General features: G+C 36.8%; 2 protein-coding genes across 3 annotated transcripts in view; both read right to left on the reverse strand.

Moving 5' to 3' along the window:
* Window positions 1-7,556: 7,556 nt before the first annotated feature.
* Window positions 7,557-17,606, reverse strand: LOC103481271 (probable phosphatase phospho1). Of its 2 annotated transcripts, none has more exons than XM_008436659.1 (2): window positions 17,525-17,606; window positions 7,557-8,342 (listed from the first exon to the last, which is right to left on the reverse strand). In XM_008436659.1, the coding sequence occupies exon 2, from the start codon at window positions 8,324-8,326 to the stop codon at window positions 7,562-7,564; it is 765 nt and encodes a 254-aa protein (XP_008434881.1). In that variant the 5' UTR covers window positions 8,327-8,342; window positions 17,525-17,606; the 3' UTR covers window positions 7,557-7,561. The 2 variants fall into 2 exon arrangements, with proteins under 2 accessions (XP_008434881.1, XP_008434882.1); XM_008436660.2 differs by lacking the exon at window positions 17,525-17,606 and adding an exon at window positions 14,078-14,183.
* A 3,662-nt stretch (window positions 17,607-21,268) lies between these two features.
* The window catches only part of LOC103481272 (synaptic vesicle membrane protein VAT-1 homolog), a 23,953-nt gene continuing 23,146 nt past the window's right edge, over window positions 21,269-22,075 (reverse strand). Inside the window, exon 6 of the mRNA XM_008436661.2 lies at window positions 21,269-21,681. Within this exon, the coding sequence (XP_008434883.1) occupies window positions 21,490-21,681 (192 nt within the window). The 3' untranslated portion in view covers window positions 21,269-21,489. The remainder of the gene's footprint in view (window positions 21,682-22,075) is intronic.

A 22,075-nucleotide genomic window follows, 5' to 3' on the forward strand; every position in this document is an offset into this window, starting at 1 on the left:
ATCATYATCTACTACTTTGTTGGTTTATTACATAAATYATAATGAGCTAATTTGAATTATGTGGTTATAAAATCAAGGCACTGTGGACTCTGAAATGTCTTGACTACAATCGAAGGTCAGGATCATTTAGCAGCTTGTAATCTGTGCAAAAGATGGCCAAAAGCCAACATTTGGGATTGTACTGCAGAACATTTCTGCACAACTAAATCTGTGAAGCCCTCGTTCCAGAATAAACTAAAGTCTCATTTTGAAGCCTTKCAGTGGTGTTATTTAGTTCAAGAGTTTAAAGATCAACCTGATCTGCCTGCAGTTCAAATCTGTCAGTTGTTTATTTTTTTTAAATAGAAAATGCATTTCAGTCAAAGTCAATAAATGTAAACTCAAAAGAGTTCAGGTCAACTGTGGTTTTGCAAAGCCAGACTTATGTTTCATTCATGTAAGTATCAGAAATCATGGCTTTTTATTTTTTAGTGGACAAAATGCTCAACTCTACCTTTGCAACACTGTACATCAACAGTGCAGCAGGTTCAAACTGCAGCAACAAAATCCTTAGAAATGTGAATATTATTAAAATCTCAGACTTTTAATCATTTAAGTTTTTGCACATTTAAGAAACATTATTTTGTTTATTTCTACCATGAACTCTCCTCAAAAGTTGATCTTTTTTTGGCGGGTCATCTCCCCTTCACCTCGTCTTGACCCGGTCTTCTGTCTGGACTCTGTCCTCCAATCTTCTGTCTTCAGTTTGACCTCAAGCCGACTGTGGATTATCTACATGCTGACAAACTGCTTTGGATGATGCCTCTGACTTCAGGACTTCTGCAGCAATGGCAAATTGTCATCAACTTGGCCAAGACTACATCATCGCTGTGTCCTTCAAGCTCACCGTCCTTCCCCATAATGGCTGTCACTTCCTTTAATTTAATTGAAGACTGTCTCAGCCTGCATAACCAGTTCCTCTCACTGGATTGTGTCTTTTTGAAACAAACCAAAATATCCAAACTATTCTGAAAGCTTTTTAAACTACTTTGATAACCTATTAAAGAGTTAGCGCATTTTAGTTGCTAAATTGCCTCCTTTTTAAATTTATGCCTGTTTAAATTAAACATAATTAGTAGATAAAGCAATCTAAACAAAGAACTGTTGAGTGCACCGTGCTTTCATTCAGATTTCACTGCAGTGACCCAATTCTGATTTTATTTTGGCAAATTGGATTTTCTTTGGCGTGGTCGTTCACACTTCTAAATATATACGACCTGTATGTGATCTCCAGTGTGAACTGCAAACGACCTGAAAGTGTCCCGCATGCGCAGTAGAGGGCGCAATGACGTCACACATCGCGAGCGTGCTCAGTGTTTTGCCAACCGCCATAAAAAAWTAGTAGTGCTCAGTGTTTGCGGAAGAACACATGGATGCTAACGGTGGAGCTTAGCTTATGATTTTGAAGTTGTAGTCTGACCGCAGCCAGGATACTAACAACTTAATCCTCATTATCGTCCTCCATGGTTGTTGTTTACTCTCCCTCTTGCGCTCATCAGGACGCAGAATAGTGACGTTTGTCGTGTATCAGTGACGTTCAGGTCGGATCAATGCGACCTGGACGTTCGGTCACATTTTAATGGGATAGCCAAGTGGCATTCGGAAAAAATCCCACCTGTGTTGTTCAGACTATCATGAAAAGATCAGATAAGGTCGCATTAAGGCAAAAACATAAAAATAAAAAATCAGAATTTTATCAACACCAGCTGACTCAGCACCAAGTGAATTGAAAGCATCGTTTCTTAAGTCATGCTTGGGTTTGGTTCACTGTTTGCTGTCAGAAAGGCCAAACTTGAGAGATGATTACACAACAAGGGGGAACCTACCCATCTAAACAGCTATTAAAATTGGTTTTTTGTTTGTTTTTACTTAAATCAACTTAAGTAAAAACAAGTATTTAGGTGAGCAGATGAGGTTGAATTAACTGAAGGTTTTTGAAAGTGAAAGTGTTGTGTGGTGTAAAAGAAACAAACCTAAACAGCCCTGGTGTTTCCTGTGAGCAGAAATGTTCTTTGTTTAATTTTTTAATGTAAATTTGAAACATGTATACTTGCTTTGCGTCCCCAATACTCAGAGAAATCTTTCAATAGAAATGGTTTAGTAGAAAGTGTGCATTTCAAATGAGTAAGCAGAAGAAAAAGTAACAATCAAATCCTGAATTTTTAACTGTAGTTTAACTGGAAAAAATACTATTAATTAAACATAATATCTATTTAATTTGTTAACTTTCACAAAGATTGCACAAGAATTTTAAAATTCAGCTTTTATAATGTGCTATTGTTAAGGAGGCTCTTAAATTAAGTGACTTGGTTTTTGTTTCATCTCTTTCTTTCTTTAAATCACGATGAAATTAAAGAATTTCAAAAATATTTGAACCATTTTGCAGATCTGTTCATCTCAGTTACAAAGCACACAGAAGAAACAGCGTCTGATAATGAATGGCTTTATTTTCCTGTTACAATGATGCATTTACACATTGTATTAACGCCCTAGATTAAACGTACAGCAGACAGCAAGCAACACAATACGAGAAGGGTAGCACATCACCGGAACAGAGTGAAAACAACATATTTTATTTAGCGTGTCACTAAAACACTGCTGCACTGGACTCGATATGCTACCCTGAAAGTTTCGGGTGTCAAGTTTTTCTCCTGATTATTTCTTTGCACATCAAGTACATGCCACTTAATTATTGCACAAAAGCTACAGGAAGCAGCTAAATTACTCTAAGCTGGTGAGTTCTTAGGAATCGTAGCATCACACGAAGGTAAACTCGGATCTTAGGAGCATTCGTAAGGTTTGATCACAAATAATTTCAGGTTTGTTTTGTAGCTGTGACGACTAAGCCTCTATTTATTAGTCACTAACACTTTTTTAAATTAGAATTGCTGTTGTGAGAGTGCAAAAAAAAATTTTTTTTATATATAAAATACGTACAGTTGAAACCAGGTCTTTTCATACACTATAAAAACACAATCTTTTTTCTGACTAAGATTAAATGAAACAATTCCTGTAGGATTATTTAAAAATGGGTTGAATTTGCTAAACGCCAGGATAATGAGAATTTTATTACTTGTTCAAAGCCAAACATAGAAAAAATGTCTTAATATTTAGCAGCCCACAATATAATGCTACCATCTCTGTTCTTCCTCATTTTCCTTTAAACGCAACATAAAATTGTCCAAACTTAATTTATTCATGTTCCTTTTGATGTAATGGCTTCTTCTTCTTCACTGAGCGGCCTTTCGGTCGGTACAGAACTTGTTTCATGGTTAATAATCACACCGTTCTTCCAGCTTCAGCCAACATCTACCAAAGGTCACGCGAGGTCACACATTTTCTCTGTGACATAAAACCTGACCGGTTGACATCGTTGTTAAACAGATGAAAATAGTGCTTTCCTTTCAGGCATCTGGAAATTGCAGCCAAGTATGAACCAAACTTGTTAAAGTTAACATCAGTTTTTCTGATTTTTGTTTTAATTTTTGGGGCAATTTCCCCCATGATGTCACAACCGGAAGCAGTTTAAAGGAATAGTTTTTGACAGAGTGTAGACAGCTGACTTTAATGAAAATATTAACAAAATAAATTTATTTTCTCATTAATTTGGCAAATAGAAATTACTTCGGTAATCCCCAATGACTGAAAACTGAAAACATTTAGTCTGCTTTAATGTCAAACAGTTTTAAAAAAATAAAAATTCAAAAATTTTTACACTGCATGTAAAAATCTGTTTTCAACTCTGTTATCATCATCTTTGCTTATTTTCTGTCTGTTCTCCCTGAGAAACACATTAACGGACATTTCTAATACTTTTTTTAAGGCTACAAACCAATCAGGCATAACATTATGACTACCGATCAGCAAAATATCACTCAATACCCTTGAGCTGGGATATTTGAATCATCTCATTTAGATCAGTGTTGATCTGCAGGAATCAGTTCTGATCATTTACTGATCATAATGTTACGGCTGATCAGTGATAATATTTTCATAGTTTAATAGTTTTTTTTCTCCAAATGARTCAGCACACAAATATTCCACTGCATGGCATCAAATGACAGCTGTATGATACAGAAAGTAATACGTTAATATCAACCAACCACCCTGGGGTTTGAAAGAACCGACGTTCTGCAACACTGTTTTAAACGAGGGGGGAAATTATTTTAAAAAGGCTTCATTTTGTCTGATTTCAAACATACTGAAATACTAAAAACAGATCTATTCTGTTAGTGTTTTTAATTGATTTTCTCAATAATCAAGGAGATTGATCGGGTTACTTGTTGAGGAAATGAGACAAATATTGTAAAAAAAAAAAAAAACAAACACTCCCAACATTATTCGTATCCAAAGTTTTTGGAAACCCTGTTAGCGATGTGTAAAAAGCCTTTGAATGCCTTTTAAGGAAATGTTAGTTTTTAAATTAAATCCCTAGAGCAATAATACTCATAACACTCAGTTCACTCCACAGTTTTTAAAWAATTTTTTTTAGGATTTAGGTCTGAATTCCTATGATTACTATTTAAAATGTTCATTTTGTGTCTGGTGAAACATGTACGTTGATCTGATTTCTAATTAAAAATGTAAATTATATTCCAAAACATGCGTAATGTCGTGCACTCTAATAAGGTAGCCTTGGTGTTTAGGTGAGAAACAGGCCCACAGCATGATTATTCTCCACCATACTCAACAGTGGGGTTTGTTTCACATCAGATCCAAAAAAAGATCGTGGGTGAAATTGTCGAATGGTTGCCATAGAGACCTGGTGACTCCAAGACCACRCTCTTGGTTATATTTTTTTATGGAGATTTTTTTCCCACACCAGACCCATCTGGAAGGTTTTTTTCCCCAAACATCTTGAGAAAAAAGGCCCATTTATTCATCTTTGAATTCATGGGACAGAAACTGAATTTTCCCATCCAATGGTTGAGATCTGATGACGTCAAGAAGTTACTCTTTGCTACAGTTTTCTAAACAGCAGGATTTGCACATTTTGTTCTTCCCTCCCTGCATGTTGTGCCAAGACTCCTCATCCGGCGCTGAGGCCGTCTGCTTCAGTCCCTTCGCCTCCCCAGCTTTGCATTTAAATCCATAAAGTTGTTTAATTTTCTATTTAAGATGATGTGTATTTGCTGCTGTTGTTGGTTTTTTTCTTGTGTATTGAAAGAGATTAGTTTAACTCTCWATACTTGCTTTTACAGTTTCCAATAATTTCCAGAAAGGAAGTCTACTCTTTTCCTGATAAGAGTGTCAAAATAAGATGAACTGATGATTCGCTGGCATGATAAAAGAAGTGAGAGGGGTTAAGACGCTCATCGCCTAATGACATGTTGAGAGAAAAGATTAGTGACAAAGTTAKGGTGCGTTCACACTGCAGCCTGAAGTGACCCAATTCCGATTTTTTTGCCGGGGYCGTTCACACTGCCAGTAAATGCGACCTGTATGCGTTCTGCAGTGTGAACGGGCAAACGACCTGAAAGTGTCCTGCATGCCCAGTAGAGGGCGCAATAGCGTCAGCGTTCTCAGTGTTCTGCCAACCGCCATAAAGAGAAGAAGAGCTCAGTGTTAAGGGTAAACATGGAGGCTAACGGTGGAGCTTAGCTTATATATTTGAAGTTGTTGTCCGGCCAGAGCAGCATATTAACAACTTAATCCTCATATAGTCCGTCATGGTTATTGTTTTTCTTCCCGCTTGCGYVTATCAGGACGCAGAATAGTGAGATTTGTTGAGAATCAGTGACGTTCAGTTCGGATGAATGCGACCTGRACGTTCGGTCGCATTTCAATCGGATACATATGGGATATGGGTCGCATTCGAAAAATAATCCGACCTGTGCTGTTCACACTGCCATGAAAAGATCGGATACAGGTCGCATTACGTCAAAGAAATCKGAATTGGGTCACTTCAGGCTGCAGTGTAAACGCACCCTCAGAGACAACCCTGTTCTATAGTTTGCYATTAATGGTTGCCATAGAGACAACCATTAATGTTTGCTTATCTTTTCCATTTTGAAGGATACAAATTATATTGCGGCTATATTCTCGTGATTAAAAAACTTCCTGGCCCTTATAATACATTATTCAACTCACATAACATATGATGGGAATAAAAGTCTCWTTTTCCAAATATTTTGTCATTTGTAAAAAAAAATTTTGCAGAAAAAAACAAGATTTTATGAGCTTTTATTTTTAAGTAATAGTCACATTCCCCTATCTAAAATTAACGTGTTTTTTTTTTTAAAGTTTCAATGTGAGATTATGCCTCCCTTACAATAGATTAATTTAATTTCAGGATTTTTTAAATAATAATTTACCATTATTGTTTACTTTAAAAATAAAAAAGGATATTTTTTTTACAAGGTGTAAGGAAAATGGATGGATGGATGGATGGATGGATCCCCACAGGGGTACCAATAACTGTATAGGCTTTATATAATACCTGGAAATAGCCCAATATATCTAAACTTTGTACTTTGCCCTGAATTGTTTCATTGGGGAAACAGAGGAGTGAATTTCTTCAGCGTTCCTGTTGTGTTTCACGCTGGTGTAGATTACTGCTGTAAAAATCAATCCCCAGATTAAGTTTCTGGTACGGCGCCTGAGTATCTGCAACGTTATCCCTGCCTGATGAAACCGCCGCGGCCTTTTGTCCCTCGCTACATCCGGCCYGTGTAACCATTGTCAAACCTTCAACTAGGCGTTGAAGCTGGATAAACCTCACCTGCTGTCAGAAATTAAATATTTTTCATAAAAAGCACCCTTTACCTTTGAGGTTATTAAAGCTGCAGTATGTAACTTTTACAAAAATATGTTTTTTTCCATATTTATTAAATCTGTCACCACATCACGATGAGACTGATAATCCTCCATGAGCTACTATTGCGGTCTGCAAAAACAACCAATCAGAGCCAGGAGGCGGGTCTTAGCGCTTTCAATCAACCTCATCTAGGCTGCTCAACATCCCAGTTGTGAAARATCGGTATTTCTCCGTCATTGGTGGCTATGCTAACTAGCCTTAGCATTGGTGGAAGGCTATGTTAACCAGCTGCAGGTTAGCAAAGAGAAATCACTTTCTTAGCACAAGAGTGATTGACAGCGCTAAGACCCGCCTCCATTTTCTCATTGGTTGTTTCTAACTTACGTCTGCAGTTAATACAGGCAGAAGGCAAAGAAGCTAAATTTTTCACTCGTCTATTTTATATTATATTGTTCCGACATGATAATTTTAAAAAATATGTARAAACCAMATTTTTTTCYAAAACGTTGCATACTGTAGCTTTAAATCAGGGGCTTTACATTCTGTTCAAAAGCACATCCGGTTTCCCTTTATTCAAAAATTTTAAAAAGTATTTTCAAAAGCTAAAACAAAAGGTAAAAAGTGCATTTTTTGATTGCTGAGCATGTGAATTTTAAATACCAAGAAACTTCCTGTTGATTTCATCTAAATTTGCTGCAAATTGCAAATGTTTTCTCACCTTTCCTGTTTTCCCTAACACTTAAAAAGAAAAAAACTCAGAGAAAGTCATCTCTCCTTGATTATTTTTGCTAGATAGTCCTCTATATCCGCTCCGGTKACCCAGGGAACTAAGTTCGCCTTTATCTCGGTGGACTCGGACTGCTGCATCTCCATCATCAGCTTATGCATCGGGTAGTCCCTCCTGGCGAAGGCGGCGTCTTGGGGTCCCAAGGCCCGAGTGGGGCACACGTCGTTGGACCCGTCACCGGCATAAAACACCCTCTGGAAGCCGACGCCGCCTCGCTCCTTCTCCCGGTCCGCCACGTACTCGCGAAGGATMACCTGCTTGCACATGTTGTCGGGGCAACGCGGGCAGGAGTGCGAGTGGAACGGCTGGAGCATTAGTCGGCCGCTGTCGTCAAAGTGGGAGGAGTTTGTGAAGATTTTCCGGAAAAGGTGACCCAGCCCATTGTGCTCCAGCCACGTCTCAATGAAACAGGTGTTGGCGTCGGAGACCACCACCAGCTCAAAGTCCTGCTGGTGGCTCTGCAGGAAGCGGAAGAGGTCCAGCATGCCCGCATTGGGTGGGATCTTCTGCACTGCGGACAGCAGGGCGTCCTTGGTAATGCCCTGCTCTGCCAAGTAGGCCGTTACCTTTCCTGAGAACTCATGGTAGTGCCCCTCTCGATAGCTGTCTAGGAGCCATTTGGGAAGCTGCTTGGTTGGCAAGAGATTCACCACAGTGTTGTCGCTGTTCTCGCTGATCATCGTCTCATCGAAGTCGAAGCACATCAGAAAGCGAGCATTGTTYGTTGTTGGTGAAGATGCCATCTTTGGTGGTCCTTCCCTGGGAAACAAAGAGCTTGTTTTTGTTTCTTGTCATGTCTTTACTAATGACAGAAAATGCAAACCAGCATTTTAAATCGCACTGTAGCAAAAATACTAAATAATTAGGCCACAAACTGCATGGGAAGTTTTCTATTGGGTATTTGTTCATTAGAAATTTTCATTCCATTTTTTGAACAAAATCAATCTTAATTAAATTAGTCAAGTCAATTCTGTCAAGTTTGAACTCCTTTCAGAATAGGGCCTCTGTCACTTTAAATCCACACAATCCCCCCCACCCCCCGACTCAACATTTATCCTTACAGGAGAAAATGGCTGCAAACACATGCACAATTATACAATTATACAACCTTACATCTTTGAAAAGGCTTAATAGAGTCTCTTGTTCCACCAGCAAGAATGCAGCRAGTGGTTTCTGAACGGTAAGTCAACAACAACACAGTTGTCTTTTCCATKAWAGAGTGCATAAAGGGGTAAAACCAACTGACCAGACGTTCTGGAACTCTCTGCTGGGGTTGCTAGGTAACGGGGCTGGGCTTTGCTGGGGTTGCTAGGTAACGACGCAGTCCCCGTCAAATGTGACAATAAGRTTAAGTTTTTGAAACCTGCTCAAAAAACATCAACTTATTGCCAAAAAACGACTGTTGTTTTTATTTCAAGCACTTGGGTTGAGACTCGAATGGAAGTATAAAATTAAAATGTGCAAAATAAACAGTTGATTCATGATGTTTCAAGGCTGGTGATTTTTTTTCCCCCCCACACAGGGGCAGGTTGGTTTGGAACGTTTTTTCCCCCCCCAGAGACATGAAATTGTAAATTTAAAATTGCTTTTGTAATTCGTTGGGCTTTCTTTGTCTGAGGCCAAACGTTAATTCATTTAAAACATTTGTCGCCAAAATTTCCRCATGAGGAMTAAAGTCAAATTGTGAAAACGYCCACACAAACTTTATCCCCGTTTCTGTGTAAAAGAAATACAACTGCTTCATTTTAAACTACAATCCTGAATAAGAGCTGTGAGATCCTCACACCTTTGTGTAAGTGAGGTCTTGTTAATGTATTTTATTGCACAAACATGACTGCAGGCCAGAACTCTTATCTGATATTGCAAAACATCTGCTCTTTATTGTGTTTATCTTATCAAATACCAATGAATTACAGTGTCCTGTTGCTGCGTGGAAAACCAGGTAACTTTTAGGACAAAGTCTGTGACATAGAGATGATTTAATCTCTCCTGTGTGCGGCGCTATGCCCTTATTAAGCAGCAAGGATGGGAGGAAGGATAAAAGGAACAAAAAAACGAAAGAAAAGGAGGAAGGGACACGTAGAAGAACGTCAGCAAGAGAAGAAAAATAAAAAGAAGAAACAATAGGAAGGACACAGAATAAAAAGGACAAAAATGTTAAAAGGATAAAATAAAAATGAATGAAAAATAATAGAGAGGAGAGAAGTGAGTGGAGAAAAAAAAAAAGGACATTTATCGTATCGCTTATCATTTATCGTGAAAAATCTGATTTATTGTTGTCTCAATAAATTTCAGTTAACGGCAAATAAAAGCAGACTAAAATGGTATTTTTACTACTTTTTTCCACAAAAATATTTTCAATAAATATAAAAAAATTTAAAGACACGATTAAATGTTGTCTCTTTAATTAAGTGGCGTCCTGAAGAAGCTCACTTCAAATGGGAACGTCGTAGAGATACGGTTCCTCAAAAAGACGTGATAACTAGTTCTTATTGTCACTTTTGTCGTTATCACAATAGTATCGTGATAAAATTCAAAATCAGTATCGCAAGAAAGAAAGAAAGAAACGAACAAAAAAAAAGAGGAGAGAAAATGAAAAGAAAACAAAGAATAGAAAAAAACAAAGATTAAATAAAGAGGTAGAAAGAGGAGAAAGAGAAAGAATCAAGGAATGAAAAAGACAGTAAAATTGAGGTAGGACAAAAATGAATGTAGAAAGGAAAGAAAGAAGAAAATACAATGCAGCATGCAGGAATGACAGAAAGAAAGTGACGGACGGATGGATGGAGGGAGGGAGGAAAGAAAAAAGGAATTACACTTTTAATTTAAGTTTTAAATGAACGTCTTGTGTCTTTCTGCAGTTGCACAGAGAAAGCCGACTCTTTCCACCACAGTTACCAGAAACAATCTTAGTGATAGTTACTTTTTCAGCCTACTTCATGCTGTCAGACAGGTCCAACAGATCCAGCATCCACCAACAGATCAAGCTGGTCTAATCRGTTTGATTAGATCAGATAATCAAACTGATTATTAATCAAACTGATCTAATCTGGATCTAACTAATCTAATCAAACTGAYCTTCTGTTACAGACGTCACTGYGAAATATCGTCTAATTTAGCTGTTAGCATGTCATRACTGTCAAACAGCCACAGTCTTCAGTCAGAGGCTGCTTCAGATTCAGTGTAAGACTGACTGCTACTGGAAACCAACAAATCTTTGAAGACACTRGRGTGATAAAGTATTTTGAACTGAATYTTGACGTSTTTAAATCATATTGTCTTAAAAATGTTCAAGAGTACAAAAGTTAAGCAAGCAGATTTATAATAATAGTGTTATAAATCTGTAAACGTCTGCGCTGCAACCACTGAACATACCAGGTCTGGTTGTTGGGTTTATTTCAACATGTCATTGCAGGCGACTGCTGCATAATGACTGCATTCCCCCGCAATGAGACGGATTTGAGCAATTACTTCCTCTGCTTTGACCCATCAAAACTGCCTGGAAAAATACTAGAAACTACAAGAGTTTACAAAATAAATAAATGTAATGCTTTAACTTAAGATGCATTTTATTTGTTTTCATAAAAACAAAAATCGGGTCGCCGAGTCCAACTTTACTAGTCAGACCTGTCAGACGTATAGAAACAAGAAATCGTTTAGATGGAACCAGTTTGACAGCATGAAGTAATTAGATGTTCTCGACAATTAACAACGCGTCCAAAGAAAATATGAGCAGCAGAGTAATTATGTTAGAGAAAACTAAAAAACACATTCCCTGCAGTGCCCATCCTTCTAAAATTACCACAAAAGTGCATCAATAAATTCACAAAACAACTAATATCTTAATTTACTCTGCTAAAGCTCACCATTCACCAATAAAAGAGACAAAAAATTAAAATAATAACCACATCCATGGGGGAGAGCTGAGGCTGAAAGCCCTGCTGATCGCAAAGAACACAAAGAATCGTTTCAAATTTCCCCCAGAAAACATCTTCGTCATGTCTTAGACGTTTTGGAAAATATTTTGTGGAATGAAGAGACTTTTTAAAGTGGTATAAAACTCGAAGTAACATTACACTGACAGTCAAACGAGGTGGTGTTACTGTGATCACACCAGCAAGTCCGCCTCTGAATGCCAATAAAAAAAATCCAAAATAAAAAATAAAAAAAGGAAGTTTCAAAATGGTCTACTCAAAGCCCAAATTTATATCTAATTAGGATGGCCAATGTAGCAGAACTGAAACAATTCTGAAAAAATAAATAAATAAATTAAAACTTCCTCCAAAACTTATCCCCAGTTATCAGAAACAATCTTAGTGATAGTTACTTTTTCAGCCTACTTCATGCTGTCAGACAGGTCCAACAGATCCAGCATCCACCAACAGATCAAGCTGGTCTAATCRGTTTGATTAGATCAGATAATCAAACTGATTATTAATCAAACTGATCTAATCTGGATCTAACTAATCTAATCAAACTGATCTTCTGTTACAGACGTCACTGYGAAATATCGTCTAATTTAGCTGTTAGCATGTCATGACTGTCAAACAGCCACAGTCTTCAGTCAGAGGCTGCYTCAGATTCAGTGTAAGACTGACTGCTACTGGAAACCAACAAATCTTTGAAGACACTGGGGTGATAAAGTATTTTGAACTGAATCTTGACGTGTTTAAATCATATTGTCTTAAAAATGTTCTAGAGTACAAAAGTTAAGCAAACAGATTTATAATAATAGTGTTATAAATCTGTAAACGTCTGCGCTGCAACCACTGAACATACCAGGTCTGGTTGTTGGGTTTATTGAACAATAAACTGGACTGATAACATAAAGCAGTTGAAGGCCGGAGCAGGTTGTAGCTACTGCAGTGGCTCAGGTCAAGACAGGTCAGGTCTTGGAGCCCAGGGGCCGCGCCTGAGGCCCTTCAATGGCTCTGTTGTGGCATCAGCCATCTTTTCTGGCGTGGTCTGCTGGGGGCAGAAAGAGACTGAACAGGCGGATCCGGATGGTCAGCTCTGTTCTGGGATGCCCTGTGGGCCCAGCGGAGGAGGTGGTGAAAGAAAAATGGCCGCTAAGCTGTCATATATTTTTGTATTGCGTTCTCTCTACACTGTAATGTTATTTTTTTTTATTTGCGTTACTCTTGTTCTGTCCGCTTTGACAGCTTAGATTATTTTATCCGTTAGATTGGAGGTGTCCAAACTGTGGTCCGAGGGCCATTTGTGACCATTGGATTCATTTTGTGTGGTCCTTGACTGCAACTCAAGAATGGCACAAATGTGGCCCTCTGACACTATTTGCAATTTCTTTAGGATGATCTTTTCCTTAGCAGGTTCATATCTTCTTAAACTGAAAAGGTTAAGTACAACATAAGTTTTTTAGTTAGCCTTTCACCCCCCATTTTATTTTTATCTTATAAGTCATGTTACAAATATCTCAAACACAGACGTGGGCACACCCATCTGTTATATTTAGATAAATACAGCAAAGTTTGTAGAGGAAAATTCTTATCTTCTTTCCAGGGAATAAGCTATAAACTGGAAAGTAATAAGCCCAGAAAGTTAAACAATTGTAAACATCAAGGGAAACATAAAATGTTTTACTTATTGTTGTGTAAAGAATTCACAATAATAATTGGGGTTTGTTTTATTGTGGAGGGTGGAAAATACAATTTAGGCCCCTGAATATTTTCAACTTGGGGATTTTGGCCCTTTGGACTCTTTGATCTGATGTTTTTAAAGCAACCAGCAGCCCATTTCAGCTTGTGCAGTATTAGTTTTTCATCGTGGAGGAGCCCAAATCCCGTCAGGACAGTAATGTTGCATCAGTGGATTGAATAACTGACCCTCCACATCTTCTCACAGTGGGGGTCAAAGTTCAGCCTTTTTCTATAATTCGCACCTAAAACTCAAATGATACCCGATAAGCGGAGACAATAACTGATAAGAAACGTGGACTTCAGACCACTTTGAAGATCAGGATTTTGGCAAATTCAAAGTGAAAGCCTGGTTTATATCAGTCTAATCAGTTGTAGCATTGATTAGATTGCCTTCACATAAAGGAAATTAGCTCCGCACCAAATGATCAAACTGATCAAAGTCACACACACACACACACACACACACACACACACACACACACACACACACACACACACACACACACACACACACACACACACGGCGCATGCAACTCGCCAGCGCGGTGTCATTACATCAGAGCTGCTCAGTAACCCCAGGATGCCGGGTAATCTGCAACAAGATGTGCCAACTGCTGCAGCCGCATTACTAACGCAGCCAATTCAAACTCTGCAACTAAGCCGGCTAAATTTAAACCCACAGCGCTGCTCCTGCATGACACACTGAAAGTCAACGGCGCTGCTCCGCCAGGAGTCATGTCACTCCCGCTACAGTGGACATTTCCGAGTGATAAACAATTAAAAATACTGTTTTTACAAAAATAATAAAGCACAGAAATTGGACGTAGGCAGGCTTACCGGTGAAGGTGGCGGCGTGTAGCAGGTTTAGCAGCCGGGCTCCCGCAGCTGCATCCCGGTGACGCGGCGAGATTTTAAAAAAACAAAACAAAAACGGAGACTCCCGCAGCAGAAGGAGGATTTACCTATTTAAAGCTGCCGGCATCAAGTAAAATTGCGTGAGTGCAACGTCCGGTGGGGAGTTTCAAAATAAAAGCAACTCTGTGATCGTTTTGCTCAGAAACTAGCTTATATTTTTATGAAGATACATGAATTAATTGACATTAATTGAACATCAGGAAACACCAGTCAAACAGGAAGTATTATAAAACCATATAAGACGTGTATACGTGTTTTATTAAACAGTTAAATGTTTTAATTTGTAGTAATGTAGAGCCAGTGTTGCTTCTTCCGGTATAAGTTTATACATTTCAGATTCCTTCACAGGGTACACCGTGTACAGATAGGAGTTACTGCAAATATTACACAAATAAATATTTCTGTTGTAGGAGAACGACCCACAATGAAACTCTCTGGGATTAAACCGTAAAAGTTGCAATCACTGCATTATAATATTTAAATAAATAAATAAATAAATAAATAAATATAAATTATCTGTTTGCTTTTACTTCATCAGAAAACCAACAATTATTCACTGAATGAATCAGCATATTGAATTTTTTTAAATACATTTTTATTTGAATAATTTCTATACCTCTAGTATTTCTAGTGTATTACTTAATTAATTTTTAATTATTATTACAGTGATGTAGACTTTCCCAAAATACTTGCAAAATTTCATGGGTTTCAAGTAATCATTTTTACGGTTTATAAAAAAACAGTTCCCATTAAATATTGTTGTTCTTGCTGTTTTAAAACTCTCCTAAATATTGATTTTTGTCAGTAGGAGTTGGTTTGTCGTTTATGCACTGCAAAAACTGAAATCTATGTAAGATTAAATAACTTAAATTAAGGGGATTTACACTTATTTCCTTTCTGGCAAATTATTTTTTCTCACAAAGAGGTTCTACGTTAGAATATTTTTTTTATTTTAAGTGTTTTGTACTTATCACAGTAACATATTAAAGCTTGATATGTAGAAAATATTACTTGAGCAACTATATAGAAACTACAATATCGACAGCTACACAGCAAATTTCAAGTCTAGAACTTATTTTTCAAAGTAAAAATGTCTAATTTCAAGCACACAAAAATAAAGAAAATAATTTACTTAACTGCATCTCTTCAGATATTTAACACAGACAGTATCCAGATGGAATCCCTCGTGTTATTGTCAATGAAACGTCAGAAAACATGAACTTATACACGTGTAGTTGACAGAGTGGACTGTAAATTGACATGTAACACTTATAGCAATTTCAGAGACAAAAATAGTTTGTTATTACAGATCCAGATAATTCCTGGTATGTTAATCTACTGGACCTTCATTAGTTTGATCTTTCATGGTCAGATGCCTAAATCAAAAGCAAGTCATGAAGACATAACATCTGGGTAGCGATCCATGCATTACTTTTCCATTCCATTGCTTATTTATTTCATTTCTTTTTTTTTGTTGAGGTTTGCAACACAGTTTCGCTCAATATGTGCATTTTAAATATACAATTGAATTACAATAAAGTCTGTCTATTTTTATGTGTTGCCCTGACTTTTACATCATAGGAGTTTTAACTGCTAGTTTTCTAACTTCTCGCAGCTCGTCGCTGTGCTGCAGTCCCAGCACAGCTTTCTTTTCTGCTTCCATTCGTTTTCAAGCCGCTTATGCAAAAGTTTGCCAAAACATATATGCATTTTTTTCAATTTTAAATTAAGAAATTATGTTAAGTATTGGCTAGTGTCACTTTAAAACAAATCAAAGTGAAACATAAGCATGTTAGAGAGGAAAATATGTGTCCTCTGAACTTATAAGCTGTTGCTTCCCCTTGTGGTGGAAATATCCATCTAAAAATAACTGGAGACATTTCTGCTGACCCGAGATATCAGCTATTACAAGTATCTCATCTACCACAGCTGAGGCCGAAACAAGGGATCAGCCGGAGTCAGATTCCCTTCTTATGCAGAAAGCGGCATTTCGTTCTACAAATGAGCAGTGTTACATTTTATTTGTGTCTTAATTTCCCACCAGGAAACACTGACAGTCACATTTGTTGTGAGTATTTCATGGTCAGAAACCAGAACAGGATTCTGGTCAGTAAACTCCCAAAATTATTCATCACGAAGCTGAAGTAGGTTTCCGATTCCAGCTTCCGATTCTGGAAATCTGGAATTTTCACTATCTTCAGGATATTTGATCTAGTATAGTTAAAAAACAACAACACCTAGACACTTCAAACCTGGACTAGATTATTCACAACTAATAGCAGAATATTTAAAACCATGTTTGGGATTTGTGAAACATTCATCTGATTTGTGAAACTTCAATAAAGGGCGATTTCAGACCCTTTTTTGCATCTGGATCACACTAGAACTGCTCTAATTCACCTAAACACTTCAAACCTGGACTGGATTATTCTAACARWASRMTRTATRRRAYKYKKKAWRSKWTKYKWRARWYYWSRYTAMWRTTCASAYTWSTWTYMWSMMKYKTTKYWYKMAKTYWWTTYTKWTTCMAARCMRTKTTWTTAMWCCMAMRKTKAAWTTMAMYKTKGGWKTAAWAAMAYKGYTTKGAAWMARAAWWRAMTKMRWRMAAMRMKKSWKRAWASWARTSTGAAYWKTARYSWRRWYTYWMRMAWMSYWTMMMRMRTYYYATAYAKYSTWYTGTTAGAATAATCCAGTCCAGGTTTGAAGTGTTTAGGTGAATTAGAGCAGTTCTAGTGTGATCCAGATGCAAAAAAGGGTCTGAAATCGCCCTTTATTGAAGTTTCACAAATCAGATAAAGGTTTTAAAAATCACAAACATGGTTTTAAATATTCTGCTATTAGTTGTGAATAATCTAGTCCAGGTTTCTAGGTGTTGTAGTTTTTTTAAACGAGAGTAGATTAAATATCCTGAGGGTATACAAATTAGGTGGAATCGCCCTTTAACCTTTTGCTGGAATCGGAAACCAACTTCAGCTTCGTTTACTCATTAGTGACCAAAAGATCACACGAGATTTCTGTCTGGACCGGAAGTTGAACCGGAGATGACTCAAGATATGAACATCTGCAGGAGCCAGATGTGACTGGAATCAGAAAAATTATGGATCTGCTCCTGTAAAACACCCAAATCACGCGTGAACAACAAAAACACGCATGCCATTAGTAAACAAAGCTCAGATAAAAATTTAAAGCAGCCAGCACGTTTGTTTGGACATGAGGACACCTGCTGGTGGCATGAAGGATGCTTGTTTTAATTATTACTATTTTTACTTTTCACTTTGGAGGCATTTCTCAGAAAACTGTTAGATAGTCAAGATTTATATTTAAATATACCGTAAATAAACTGCGTGGCAATGAGTTTGGAAAACCTACCTCAGAGCAAGAGACAATCTTTACATTGTTTCGACAGAAGCGGTCAACCTTCGTTGCTATGGAAACCAAACGTGTTTATGTTTAACGTTAACTTTGTTTATATGCAAGTTACACATTTGAATAAAATGCCAGATTTTAGATCAACATGTTAATTTCCCATCTGCAGTTTGCCAGACATAAAAACACCTAAATGTGCAGGTACAACTATAAAATAAAAGTGAACAAAAGTTCAAATATGAAAACATTAAAGATAAGTAACATAAAATGCTCTGCACGTATATCCCAGAATATGTTCCTGTTGTCACAAAATGTGACTTTTATTCCCTGATATTACTGTTTTTTTACAGGTTATTCGTAAATGATTTACCTGCTCATTTCTAAACTACAACGATGTTTTCCTGATTAATAAGGTTCAGCGAAAGTTCAGCGCTGATGTAGGATTGTTTTAAAAAGCCACCGTCATATTTCTGGGCTCCATAAACTGTACGCTGTGCAGAAATGCCTTTAAAGGCCATTATAACTGATGACTGGGAAACATCTCTCGCTTCAGTGTATTATTTTTTTTTAAGGAATGTAAATTATTTACATGAGCTTGACAAGAGTCTTCCGATTAGTTTTATGGTGTTAGTCTCTAAAATGTTTTAATGGGTCTAAATATTGTTTTAAATTTCCAAATACAGTCGCTTTTGCTCTAAAAACACAATGGTTTATGGGTGAAATGGTTGGAAATTAGGAATGTTATTTTTCTTTTTTCTTTTGAACAAACCTGTATTTTCTCCAGCTACCACCAGGGGGAGGTAGTGCAACAGAAAGCTTCTTCTGAAGGTAGAAAGGAAACAATGATTTTTTTAAACAAATACACAAATGCTCTGGATACAAACATTCCTATGCATTTGTGAGTCAATTCAGTAATTTACAGTGTGAAAAATTGAGAATCCGCTCATTTTATTATAGTTTTTGATGCCAGTAGTAAAACATAATATTAAAAAAACATAATTTTCGGAGATTGACAATGAAAAATCAAATCTAAGCGCAAGAAATAAATGAAATTATTGCAAATGTGTAATAAATTAAGATAATCGCGAGTCACTGGAATATATATTTCAATATATTTGTTCATTTTCAACAAAGAAAATTGATTTACGAAAAAGAGGAGTTTATCATCATACAATAAGAAATACGACGAAGTAGGGATTAAAAAATGTAAATAATATTACGAGAATAGTCAGTATTAAGTCATAATGATCAGAGGATAAGGTAATATTTCGAAAATAAAATAGTAGAGTCATAATATTACGAGAATAAATCATTTATAGATAAACTTGTCTGCATGTGCATACTTGTTATTTTATTTATTTACTGAAATTCATCACTCTCAAGTATAATTGTATATATTTTTTCCATTTATGTTTATATTTGTACTATTAATATTTAACACCTTGGATTGAGTAGCTTGTCAACTAATAAACAATGTATTCTTTTTGGGATCAATAAGATATGTATTATTCTGTTCTGAAAAAGGATCAGTGATGAAGAAAACAGAAGAATGTGCTCCGGTTCCAGTTGAAACCCCACACCAGGTTTTCGCTCCTACTGGGAGAAGCAACAGCTGGCCAAACTTAACAATTATAACGTCCAAAATAACAGAATGTCACCAATGTAAACAACATGAAGCAGCATCTGTGGAGCTTTGTTGTGAGTGAGCTGGCAGAGCAGCAACAGGAGATCAGATGGAGAGGAGAGAGACGGAGAGCAGCTCCAGAAAGAGGAATGTGAGGGCTGGGCCGGCGTGGACGGAGGAAGGAGACTCTGCAGCATTGAATTACAGCCACAGCTGGACAAAACATCTGAGTTACGTCATGCAGGCGGAGAAACAGGCACCAAATGTTAAATATTTGGAAGTAATCACTCTCACTCCTTGACTGAAACACCGTAAGCATCACATTATCCCCCCCTTCCCTTCATTATCTACTCACTTTTTATATAAGCAGGATAAGAATTAAAGATAAAAAATAATACAAAACAAGCAACAAAAAAAAAACAAACTTCCATACAGTTTGTTTTCCAGTCAGTTTCAGCTTCGGTTCAGGGAAGGAAGCCCAAGAGAGATTGTGGAGCAGGAAAGTCCCTCTAATTGTTATCCACAGGACGGCTGTGGTGAAAACAGGCCTCCAATTTGGCACAAATAAGTGAGGAAAGTATATCAGCTACACTTTGACTTTCCTTGTGGAGCTCGTTTTGAAAACAAGAGCTGGAAAACAGGAGAAAAAGAAAAAACCCCTGACCCAAGTGAGTTTATTTTTTATGAGATTTATTAATTATCTGTTAGTGAGTTTCATGTTTATTAGTGCAAACATCAGTAAAGGAAAAATAAAGGTTTTTAATATGTAAACTTGTGGATGTTTGTTTTCAGAATATATAAATATCTGCTGAGCAAGATTGAAATAAATAGTTTGGTTTGCTTAATGTTAAAATTAAACTTTTAAGCTCATTTGCTTTTAAAAAGTTGAATTTAAACTTAATCAAAGTTTCTAGCAACTTGGGAAATAAACGACAGGAAGAACATGTCCAATTAAGGGATTTTTTGCAATCAGCTGATGTTCTCCAAGTACCAACTCAAATCTTGCAAATTTTTTATATTATCCTACTCAGTTCTGCATTTAATTTTTGATAACAGTAGAGTATTATTTCCCTTTGTTGTAACTTTGCCCTTACTTTACAGTCTCATTCTTTTTTTATCCTGTAGTGTAAATATGAATTTATGCTGTCGCACATAACTTTCCCTAAAATGAGACAATTTATCCAACATTGTTCCAATAGGTTGCACAATAAAACTAAATTTAAGAAAAAAAGTAAAAACTATAATTTAAAAAAATATTGTACAACAGAATCACACAATAACAGAAAACACTTAAAAGATGTTAAGTATTCTTTGTTTCCTGAATATTTCGGAACTTTGCTTGGGTTGCTAGGTGACGGGCTGGGCTTGGCAGTGTTGCTAGGCAACGAGCAGTGCCCATGGAATGAGACTCCATATATGAATATACTTTTTCTTTATCCCCAAGGGAAAAGTGCTTATTTGTTGACAAACTACTCCATCCAAAGTGTAAAAATATTAACAGATACAAGTAAGCGATATAAAATTTATTTACAAAAATATTCACATTAGTGTTTTAAATACGACCTACATATAAGATAAATAAAATAACAGAAAGTACGTACATGTAAATATGTTAATCTACTAATAAAACTATAGATGAGTCCAGAGTAAAGTTGAAGTTAAAGACACTAAGAGTTGGGATTTGTATTTAATATTTCAATTATATATTTTAAACTAATATTGTTACTGTGGAAAATTACTTTCCCAATTTTTTAAAATATTTTCTGGAATTATAAGTAGCACTTTCTTTGAATTATTTTTCCTATTTCAAGTCACTTTTTCCCTTTTTCCAGTTGCATTCTTCCTTTGTGTTTTGAACATTCTTGGATTTTACATGTTTTTAGTTGGATTTGCAGTGGTGATGAAGTTCCGACAGCTTTCAGTATTAGTTGTTGATTCGGTGGGTAAACATGGCCGTGGCCTGCCGCCAGCGCAGCCAGACACAGCCCTTCAGTTTGTTTATGTGAAGCTCTTCAGCTCGAGCATCTTAGTCATTCGTCAAAGTTTGGTTTCATGCAAATGGTACCAGAGTTGGTTGGTTTCAGAGCTGCCGTCTGTTAATACAATAAATGATTCTTCAGATATGTATCAGAATAAAGTGAACTTTTATTTCCAAAAAAACAAACAAGTGTTCCCAACCAGACAACATTATTGACATATTGCACAACACAAACAAACAGCTGAATACTGACAAAAATCACAGAATTCAAGACGTTTTTTTCTTGTTTTTTTTTTCTCCTTTAAAAAAAACGGGACGGATTTGTGGAGGAAGTGCTGGAAACGCCACCAAAATGAACTCTCTTACTCAATCCTTTCCTGCTTCAACTTCCTCTGCGGCATCCTCTTTCTTCTCGCTGACGGCAGCTTCCGCTTTTTCCACGTTTTCCGCTGCCTCTGCGTTTGATTCGGTCTTCTCTTCACTCTTCTTGGGCTCAGGAAGGAGGATGACTTTCCCAATATTTTGACGATCGTGCATGCGCTTCATGGCGTCAGCCACCTGGGAATGAAGAAAAGGATGCGAAAATGAACCCTAATCATAATTTTTTTTTTTTAAAATCCAACATTCACTCTTTTTGATCATCTTAGAGCAAAGCAATGTTTTGGGGTAGAAACTGTCACTAGAGATTATTCACTTAAAACAAACGCCTACTTTGCTGAAAAGATATTGTAAGTTAGTTTTGCGTTATTTTAAGCACACTAAGATATTTGTATTAGAAACTGGATCAAAATTACTGGGTAAGATTTTGTGGTTTTGCAGCATGTGTATATATTCTTCACAAGGAATATATATATATAAAAAAAAAAAATTCCCTTCTCACCCTCCGCGGGTGGTCTGTTTCATCCTCTGAGCTCGGGTCCTCTACCAGAGGCCTGGGAGCTTGAGGGTTCTG

This window comes from Poecilia reticulata, linkage group LG19 (genome assembly GCF_000633615.1).
Source record: "Poecilia reticulata strain Guanapo linkage group LG19, Guppy_female_1.0+MT, whole genome shotgun sequence".
Lineage (NCBI taxonomy): Eukaryota > Metazoa > Chordata > Actinopteri > Cyprinodontiformes > Poeciliidae > Poecilia > Poecilia reticulata.